We start from the raw sequence: 10,505 nt of genomic DNA, 5'->3' as shown, positions 1-10,505 counted from the left end.
GGATGCAATATGATGAGCCTGACACACACACTCAGACTACCACACATTCCCCTTCCGCAGACCATCTGACCATCAAGCGGCCCAGGGTGCAAATGTCACTCCCTCCCCAGGTCCTGGAAGACTAGAACTTTGCAGGGTTTTCAAAAGACAAAACTGTAAAATTAAGCAAATCACATTTTTTTTCATGTTCCTGTGTACATTCTTTCAATCTTATTAAAATAACTGACATGTTTCATTTAAAATAGTCTACTAAACATTATATTACACTTACTGTTAGTAAGGCTGAAATATAATGAAAATAAAGCTTTGTGTTTAATTCCATTGCAGGTGCTTAAGTGTTATACATCTGCAGCAGTGCCACCTAGTGGTCAAAATACTTTGCTGTGCCATTTACTAATCCAATTTGGCCCCACATTCATATATGTAGGCGAACGTGCAACAAACTTATGGTAGTTAGTGTGATTTTTTTTTTTTTTGCTAGCATGCCTAATTCTTAGACTGATAGGCCTTTGGGGCAGTCTGTGGTTAGGGAGAATGGTGTCCAATTCTAGCTATTCCTATCCTTGATCTTCTCCATTTGCAGCCAGTCGTTTCCTACTTTTCCTAAGCCTGGTCTCTATTTCACTATTACTTTACCATGTGCCCAAACATTTCAGGTGTTCAAATTTGGACACAACTGCTGGGAGCGTGACAACCAATATCAAAGCAATATTTTTGAAAACTAGATACCTCAGAGTATTTCAAATGCTGAAATTTTAGCACTTTCCATGCACTAATTCTACCACCAGCATTTGTCAAATTCCAAATGCGTTTTGGTGACGAAATTTACAGTTTTGTCCATTTATCTGAATAATGAATGCAACATTGGATGAAAGAAAACAGATGCCATTTTAACTACACTAAGCGGAGGAGAATCTCGCCATTTTAAAAAACAACTGTAGTGAGGAAACATTTTTCTTTATCCTTTAAACTCTAATAACACCAGAGCTGCTGTAAAACTCATCCGCTCAGCCATTCACATGTAATAAAGTAACTTTCACATCATTAGCATAAAGCAGCAGCCGGGGAATATGTATGTTGTACATATTTATAATCATACCTGGGTACTTCTGGGTTCCGGCTACCCGGAGCCTTCCCTTGCGGGACGCGGCCAGGACTGCCCACTGACGTCGGTGGGAGGTCCCGCTGACATCGGTGGGAGTTCACCAAGCGGTGGGAGGTCCCGCTGACGTCGGGGGTGTTTCTGCTGACGTCGGCGGGAAACACCCCCAGTCAAATGGAAAATGGGTGGGGTGCAGGGCGTGTCATACCCAGCTCCTGCAACCCGGAGGATTCGGGTCTTGAACTGGAGAATAAAACAATACCTGCAACATGGATGCAGGTGCAATTTATGGAGGTGCAAGTGGGTACAGTGGCAAGTCCATCATTTTGCAATATGGGTGCAATAGAACATTCTGTGGGTGCAATGGTATGTATATGTATAAAAAGCTTTGGTGCGTTCAGTATTTCTGTCCTCTTTAAAAGGACACTCCAGCCATCATACGCTCTATCGGTGAGATTAAATAGGACACTGCAGTCCAAATGAATAAGATTAATTTTATAGAATTGTTTACAATGTGGACTTCCAAATGAGTAAAAACAGAAAGTCTTGCCCTGGTTATGACTTCTCACTGTGAGTCAGAAGATTCTGTTTGTTTAGGTTGAATTTGTGGTTGAGCGAACATCTATGTAGTTGACTTGCATGTTTGCCAGGGAGCAATCAGGGCATTTGGCCATTTGGGTTTATTCACTGAAGATAGAGTTGCTAGAACAGTTTGCAGAACTGTGGTTTCAAGTTCGTCACGACCGGGATACCTTTATTGGGGGTGTGGCCAAAACTGGGAGGCAGGGCTTTCAGTCTTTCTTATCTGATAAGCCACCTCACAACATCCTATTTCAAAGTCATGTGATGGTCATGTGATAGCCGATGGAAGTTTATTTTATTGCAAATGCATCGATTTTACAGCTCCCCAGCTGGCCCATGATCTCTGCTTCCAGGAAAGCGGGACTATCCTGCAAAAATACACTGCTGTCCAGAACTATTCGGTCCATCTAGTCATCATGTCATCACCCAAACCTTAATCAGTCCTTGGTCTCATCTTAAATGTAGGAAATTTGCAATGTATTTTAAAATTCCCTTTCTATATTAACCTCTACCAATTCTTTTTTTTGGGGGGCGGGGGGCAGTTCCACTGATCTGCAGCCCACTTTAAGATTACTTAAATTATTACTTTTAGATTATAGATTATGTCTTGTTTCTAACATTGCTGCTCCTTTGAAAAAAACTTGCCTCCCATGTTTTGTTAAATCCCTTTATGTATTTAAACACATGCCCTCTTCTTTCCTCCAAGCTATATATATTGCGCTCCCTTCGTTTTTCCTGAGGGGAGGGAAGTTTGTTTTGGGAGTTTATATGCTATTTACTGAAAGATTTGTTATTATTATTGAAGCCCCAGGGCTCCATGCTTCATATTTTGAAGTCACTCTCACAGAAATGATATACAGTTATTATTATTGAACATTATAGGTCACATTAAAGGTGGGAAAAGTTCTGACATGATTTATCTTTGTCTCATTCTTTAACATCACAAGAACCTGGCATTTTAACAGGGGTGTGTAGTTTTTATATCCACTTTATGACCCAGTCCTTTCACTTCTCTTTCCCATTGGCCTAGAGAACAGTCAGATCTTCTTGGCCCCCTTCTAAGGAGGACCACTGGAGTTGTTTAGTGAAGGGGGCTCCCTGCAACGGGTACAACACCTCCACCATTTGGAAGGAAAATATATTTTACACAATTGACACATATTGTTATTTATTGTTTTATATAGTGTCATTATATTCTGCAGCGCTGTACAATGAGTAGACAGGACATAACAATGTGTATATAAGTTTACAATCTAGAGGATGTTATGGTGCTACCCGGAGCCTTCCCTTGTGGGACCAGGCCAGGACTGCCCACTGACATCAGTGGGCTGTCCTGTGACACCAGTGGGAGGTCCCACTGACATCAGCAGGTGGTCTTGTGGCGTCAGTGGGAGGACGTTGGCGGTGTTCCTGCTGATGTCAGCGGGAAAAACCCCCATTTAAAGGGAAAATGGGCAGGGCGTGGCAAGACCCCACTCTCTGGAAGATTCGGGCAAACCCGGAGAGTTCCCAGGTATGCTGATATGTCACTCTGCTTCCTAGAAGTGCCACCCCCTCCGACTTACCAATGCACCTCCAGACTCCCTGGTGTCTAGCGGGGCCAGCCGGTGGAAGTCTGTGCGATGCGCGCAGACAACCTCAGCTGCCGGTACGTCCGCCTGGGCTTCTATGACGGAGAAGCACTGGTGGAAGTGCCGGCACCGGAGGTCGTCTACACGCATCACCACAGCCGGTGAACGTCTGCGCGATACCGGTGGAGCACTGGAAGGTTATGTCACGCCGGTGCTCCACCACAGAAGCTCCAACGGAAGTGCCGGCAGCGGAGGTTGTCTGCTCGCATCGCGCAGACGTCCACAGTTGCCGGAGAGGAGGATCCAGGTGCCCTGCAGTGCTGGTGGCATCTGGATCCTAGCCCTGCTGCTTACCCGCAGCAGGGCTAGATGAAAAAGGAAAAAAAAACACCTTCCCGGCGCCCAAAACTGCATGTCCCAGGCGTCGGGCAATACAAACTGCGCATCCCTGCGTTACACCCCGAATAAAGTCCGCGCCTCCACTTTAAAGACCTAAAGTGGGGGGGAAGTGAAGCCTATATTCGGGCCAATACGGTATTTACAAGTATAAATTTTGAGTTTGCAAGCTGAATTGGTCTTAATGCAAACAAACATTAATACATTTTTTCCTGTCCCACACAAGTCCTCCTTTTTACTTAAGGTTCATGGTTAGTTAAATAAGTGATATAACTCGAATAGAGAAAGGTTGCTATCAAAACGAATCACTCAATCCATGCAGATCCCCCGCCAAACCTAGAGACACACCCACTGAGAACAAGTCAATAAAGTTGTAAAGGAAATGGCATGCCGGGAAACGTCGTTTCGCAGAGAACGTCGGGAGATGTAGTTCCGATGTAATGTGCGGCATTCTCCCAGAGTGCAGAAGTACAGTGACTCGTGTTTATGTGACAGAGAGGAGTCTCAGCGAAAGTGAGTACGTACAATTGCCACATAATACACAACAACCAGGCTGGTAGTGTTAGAAAAGAAGGCAGCAACAGGAATGTTACAGTAACCGACTGGTTGAAACATTAGAAGTATTGATACTGCCGAGGTTAAACAATGTGTGACATGTGACAGCCTTCTTCTAGAGACGTTGTGATTATCGCAATGCTAGTGAGATAAGATGAGTGACAGTTTGACAGTGTTGCTGCTTTTACCAAAAGTGTCTAGGAAACGCAGGGCGATCAACAGTCAGAGACAGCTTTAGGTCCATACATTGAGAGAATGACAGTCTGGCTTCCAATGCACAGACATGTGAAAGATGTGAGTGAGAAAGAAGGGGTGGGGAGTGTGGTGTGGATGGTTAGAGATGATAAATCAGAGGGTTGGATGACTGCTGCAATGGTGTTTAAATTGAGCTAGTTGGGGATAGTATGACAAGGAGATGACTAAGGTCAATGGGGTAGTAGGTAGGGTAAGGATGAGAGAAGGTGAGGTCTTGCCTCAAGCAACTGTCTGTCATATCGACTAGATTGCTAAAAAACAAGAATAAAGTTTTGCTTCCAAGGACATATTTACAAAAATATTTTTTTATGTCACAGCATGAAAATACTGCACTGTCCAGTTGTTGTCTATTTCAGTTCTAGGATGAACAAAGTTAAGTGAGGATGGCTATTTTCACTTAGATTTTTTTAAAAAACTGCTTGTAAATTTGTGCTGTCATGCTTTGTTACAGTAACACTGATAAATATTCTGCCACTTGTGGAGACAGAATTGCAATGGATACTGATCGTGACAAGGATGAGAAGCAGGAAGCCCAGTCTGTAGAGTTGCATGAGACTCCACTTGAGGAGCAACCGTCTCCCGTAAAGGACCCTCAGGTTTCACCTGAGGAGCACAAGCAATGGAAATTTCTGCTCTTTTACCTCTGTTTCTATGGCTTCATGACCCAGCTGCGTCCTGGAGAAAGCTTCATAACCCCATTCCTTCTGAGCCCCCAAAGGAATTTTACCAGGGAACAGGTGAGGACCTTTATTCCACGTATCTTCTTTCTTTCCAAAGCAAGAAATAGTTAAGAGGTCTTTATCTGCTTCTTTTCAAGAGGTCCTTATCTGTACTGTTCCAAACCGTCAAACTAAATCAAGAGGGTATAACACATCATCTGAGTTTACTACATAAAATAGAACATAAATATATAAGACTGTATTTGTATACACAATAACAAATTAAATATCTGTAGTTCTCCTAGGACTCCAGTAACTGTGATGCTTCATGGCATGCAACATGCGGACCAGTGTACTTAGAGGATGGAAACAACACCTTCTTATTTAATTAGGGCCACCTATAAATGTACAGTGCAAGATCACATTAAAATCATTGCTGGTTTCCTTTTTATGTAACCATCTCTGGCTACTGGGACCAGTTAAAAGCTAAATACCTGTTCCACATATCTACCTATGTGGAATGTGCTTATACCCTGCATGCTGCTTTTCTTTCACCAAGGCATAATCATTCTGCTTTTTCTGTTATTGTCAGCACTTTCTAGTGAAATCTTCAAAGAAAACAAACCTTTGGTCACAGATATGGGTTTGAGCAAGCAAATGAATCCTATCATAGTGAATGTTTATAATTTTGGTGGAAGACAGCTATGACTCCCCTCCTTACAGTGTGATAGGTAAGGGAGGATTTGTCCCACCAATGTGTGTTCCACCTGTTGCATAGTGACTTGAGGGATAAGGATTAATCCTTTACCATTCCACCTATTACGAACCTCTTACAGTCTTGGCTGAATATTTCTCTGCATGCTGCATTTATTGAGGAATGTACTAAGCAGGCGACTGCTGAGAAGGCATGTGATCTCTGACCTTGGCCCCTGTCCACTCCTTATAACCAGACATCAGCCACCTTAACAAGGCTTGCAGCAGAGTTTAAGACTCCCAGTTTAATCTCCCTATTCATGTTAATACAGTGGCATTAACCATTTCCAGTTGTGTGACAGCGTGAATGGAACAGCTACTAATTCTGCTCACTGAAGTTTTAGCTTTTGTCCTTTACCTCCTTGTCTGGTAGTCTTTCATCTATAGCATTTTCTTCTTATACTTTTCCTCGCCAGCCCTCCACTTGCTTTGTTAACTCAATGCCCGATTATTGTGTGAAATAGATTTATATTTTTGTCTCTAAAAATGTCTTAAAGGTGCTATTCCCCTTTAAAGAAAACATCAAGTGCATCCTGTCTCTAGTGTGTTAAATTAACCTTCGCCAGCTGCCATTTTTATCAGTTTTTAAGAAACTTTTAGTTTCTATGACAAGGACAGAAAGGATGGTAATGTGTTCGCCCATAAAATAGCATTAAGCAAATGCCTGAAGAAGGGACCTCAGTGTCCGAAATGCTTTTATCTACTCTGTTAGCTGTTAAATGTATCATTCTAACAACACTTTTTTTTTCCTTACAAAAGTAACTAGTCTCACCTGTAGTTAATCAGTGCCTGATTTTGATGAGAGATAACTGCTCCCATTACAAATGATGAATGAGACAAACCTTTACAGTACTAGGAATTATGTTTTTTAGTGCTGCATTTAGCTGTAAAATTGTTAAATTCAGCAGAAGTTGGAACCAGCACCTTTAATCACTTCCGTAATGTAATTATAAACCTCCTTTTATATTCTGCTTGACAGTTTTTTTTTCTGATTTCATGTAGTCTTAGAAGGTCTAGAAGGGTATACATCATTTGTTTTTCTTTTACCTTTCTTTATGGTTCTTTCAGGTTACCAATGAGATCACGCCAGTGCTAAGCTATTCGTATATGGCTGTGTTGGTGCCAGTATTTCTGCTGACGGATTTCCTACGTTACAAGCCTGTGCTGATTCTGCAGAGTTTAAGTCACATATCCGTGTGGCTGCTCCTCATTTTTGGTTCAGATGTCATAGCCATGCAATTCATGGAGTTTTTTTATGGCATCACTATGGCAGCTCGTGTTGCGTATTCTTCATACATATTTTCACTGGTTTCTCCTGCCACGTACCAGCTAGCTGCAGGGTACTCCCGTTCTTCTATACTAATGGGAGTTTTCACCAGCTCAATACTGGGCCAACTTCTCATCACCTTTGCAGATGTTCCTTTTCAGACCCTCAATTATATCTCTTTAAGCTTTATGATATTTGGGCTTATTCTCACATTGTTCCTACAACGCCCCAAACGAAGTCTCTTCTTTAATAAAAACTATTCGTCCCAGAGTAATGGAGGTCACCAGTCGGAGTTACAAAAAATGAACCCTGAAACCAGGAAGGGAGGTCTGCTCCCTGGATGGAAGGATTCCGTATTTTCTCGCATGCTACTGGAAGTGAAGGAAACCTTCCATCACCCTCAACTGCGTCTCTGGTCCTTGTGGTGGATTTTTAATTCAGCTGGGTACTACTTAATGTTGTACTACGTGCAGATTCTGTGGAATGAGGTCTATCCTACTACAGACAACCGAAAAATATATAATGGGGCTGTTGATGCAGCTTCTACCCTCCTTGGTGAGAGTCATCATTGCTTTCTTAAGAGGGAAGTAGCCTTAAGTAAAATAGCATTCAAAGTAAATAATGACTGAACCCTTGTAAATGTGAGGTAGTGATTCAGATGTAAGTGTTACCAGCAATAATGTTACCATTTACCAGCCAGGTTTAAGTTGGGTCCAAATTTGAAGAGGGTAACATGAAAAGTTTTGTAACCGTCATTCCAGCACTATAGAAGCTCTCCAAGTGAGTTAATGAGTTGCCATCGTGAAGATGGATCACATTCACTCTTCAGCTGTTTTGTGTTTTTAATATTACTATTCATATGTAAAGATACCTGGGAACTTTCATGCTCCCGCTACCTGGAGCTCTCCATTTTTGGGATGCGGGGAGTGGGGAGGTGTCTCACTGGAGACCCCGGAGAAGTGGTGCTTCACTGGGAGTTCCCAGGTATGTATGTAAATCTATATCTTATTTTTAGGAATACTGTTCCTTCATTAGCTAATAGTTTAGTAATTCTAGGCTTTTTTTAATATGTTGAAAAAAAACTTATGTTGAGTATGAAGCATCAATTGAGTATTGGATAGTAATTAAAGTAAATATACCAATAATGAGCGTTTTTGACTAATATTTTACTGAATACAGCGCCATTGACCTGCTACATTAATATGTTCTGATAGATGGTTGGCTGACATGTTGTGTACTTAGGAGAAGACAGACTTAGTTGAGCAAGCTTTGATGTTTGAGACACGTCATGTATAGGTGAGAATTTCAGCTGATGTCCTCAGTATGGAATCCAGAGTTTTGCGCAATGTAGGTGGACTTCCTTTTAGTAAGTTACACGTAGTGATAGAAGTTGATGGATGTTTCTACTTTATCAACAGGTGCCATCACGTCGTTTGCAGCTGGATATATAAAGATTCGCTGGAGATTGTGGTCAGAGTTGGTAATCGGACTTGTCACTGCTTCACAGGCAGGTCTTCTGATTCTCATGAACACCACTACAAATATCTGGATTTGCTATGTGGCTTACATCCTCTTCAGAAGCTCACACCAATTTCTGGTCCCTATTGCCATGTAAGTAGCCCACGGTGTTAAGTAATCAGCATTTAGAATCCTATGCACTCAAAGTATCCAGAATTGTGGTTCTTTATGCCACTTATATTTGTCTCTTTAACAGAGATCATTATGATACTCGCATGCATAGAGGTGGCTGTATCATCTTAAGTTACTGATTTAAGAGCATGGCTATTTAATGATAGTTCTGTCAAGCATGACTCAAGTACTCAAAAATATCATGTTTGTTTTCCAGCTTTCAGATTGCAAGTTCACTGTCAAAGGAGCTCTGTGCTCTTGTGTTTGGAGTTAACACTTTCTTTGCAACCATCCTGAAAACCATAATTACGGTCATCATTGCAGACAAGAGAGGCTTGGCTCTTTCTGTTCACCCGCAGGTAAAAAAAAAAAAAAAAATGGAAAGGAATGCAAGAATATACTTTGGTTGTACTGTTGCAGAAAAAAAGTGCGGTATGTTTTTATAACGTGTACAGAACAGACAGATGTCTGCATTGTATGTTCTCAGCTAGTATCTCTGCCTTGGAGTTGTGGTTAAGGTGTTGGCCTTCTGACCTGTTGCTCATGAGTTCAAATCTGGTTACTGCCAGCTTGTTCCCACGCCAGTCATGTTGGGCGTATGCTCTCCATGGCAAAAGTGGTGCAAAAAAAAAAAGTGGCAAAAATTCAAGCAGAAAAAAAAAAAATATATTATTAATGTATGTTCTCAACTTAACACATTTTTTTTTTACAGTTTTATGTCTACTTTGCCTACTTTACACTGCTGGCTGTGGTGTATCTCGGGACTGCTGGTTTTACTATTGTGAAATACAAACGAGAGGAGCGTACTAAAGAGAAGCCCCAGATGCTGCCAGAAATGACTACAAAAGAAAATGACAAAGGCGCCACTAGTGACTCGTGTGCGTGAATCCTGCAGCTGACCTGGAAAGTGGCATTTCCAACCTCAGCATGTAGACAAAACCGGTCGGTAAAATGAAGCAGGATGGCTGTAGTTCAGGAAATAACTTTAGGGATAGTGGGACCAGGTTATGCTAAAACTCCCACAAGTCTACAAGTTCTTATATAGACACTGGCTAAATATAATATGAAGAGATTCAATGGCAAAAATCTCAGGGATATGGAGCTGCAAACAAAATACGCTTTTGATATTGGTACATTTTTAAGCGCTTGCCTAGCCCTTCATGGATGCCATTGTAATATACAAATACTTTTACAGCAATTGTCACTGCATATGACATCATTATACCCTGGAAGGTGAAATCTAGACATTTTGATAATACATTGAACATCAGAAGTTCATAATTTCAACAACGTTCTGAACGTTTTTGTATACTGCATGCCCATATGGAAGACTAATTCTGAAAACTGTGACAAAGAAAGGCTGTGAAAAAGGAAACTTAATTGTTCAGCGCTGATTTTTACTGTAAGCTATATTAGGACTGTTCAAATCCAGTCCCCGAGGACTGTTGCCTTACCTGAATATAATTTTAAAAATGTAATTAGGGAATTATAAAGTAAGCTAGTTTATTACACATTATTTAGGGAAAAGATCACTTCTCAGCTGGAAAACCTTATGCTGGAAGAGTAAATAAAGCTGCAGCTTATGGTAGGGCTTAAAGCCAGCAGGCAGAACGGGTCCCACTAGAGTTTCCAGCACTGTATAAATCATATTACAGGCATACCCCACATTAATGTACACGAGTCCAGAGTATGTCTGAAAATGTACTTAAAGCGGAGCACTACCTTTTTCCATTCAT

The 10,505-nt window shown here is 41.5% G+C and overlaps 1 protein-coding gene across 1 annotated transcript; it reads left to right on the top strand.

The window, feature by feature from the left end:
• Positions 1–4,985: 4,985 nt before the first annotated feature.
• Positions 4,986–9,655, top strand: LOC149290604 (reduced folate transporter-like). Its single transcript, XM_089488412.1, has 5 exons — positions 4,986–5,198; positions 6,942–7,695; positions 8,559–8,751; positions 8,987–9,128; positions 9,482–9,655. The coding sequence occupies exons 1-5, from the start codon at positions 5,121–5,123 to the stop codon at positions 9,653–9,655; spliced, it is 1,341 nt and encodes a 446-aa protein (XP_089344538.1). The 5' UTR covers positions 4,986–5,120.
• The last annotated feature ends 850 nt before the right edge of the window (positions 9,656–10,505 follow it).

Source organism: Sceloporus occidentalis, unplaced genomic scaffold (genome assembly GCF_023333645.1).
Source record: "Sceloporus occidentalis isolate IW3139 unplaced genomic scaffold, rSceOcc1.0.p SCAF_38, whole genome shotgun sequence".
NCBI lineage: Eukaryota > Metazoa > Chordata > Lepidosauria > Squamata > Phrynosomatidae > Sceloporus > Sceloporus occidentalis.
The sequence above is the reverse complement of the archived record's forward strand: the minus strand, read 5'-3'. Positions and strand labels throughout refer to the sequence as shown.

What these genes read in the sequence shown, in the direction of transcription:
- LOC149290604 (XM_089488412.1), top strand. Translation starts at nt 5,121, where the DNA reads ATGACCCAGCTGCGTCCTGGAGAAAGCTTCATAACCCCATTCCTTCTG. An exon ending in TTTCTGGTCCCTATTGCCAT is followed by an intron (nt 8,752 to 8,986) that starts GTAAGTAGCCCA and finishes TTTGTTTTCCAG; the next exon opens with CTTTCAGATTGCAAGTTCAC. An exon ending in CTCTTTCTGTTCACCCGCAG is followed by an intron (nt 9,129 to 9,481) that starts GTAAAAAAAAAA and finishes TTTTTTTTACAG; the next exon opens with TTTTATGTCTACTTTGCCTA.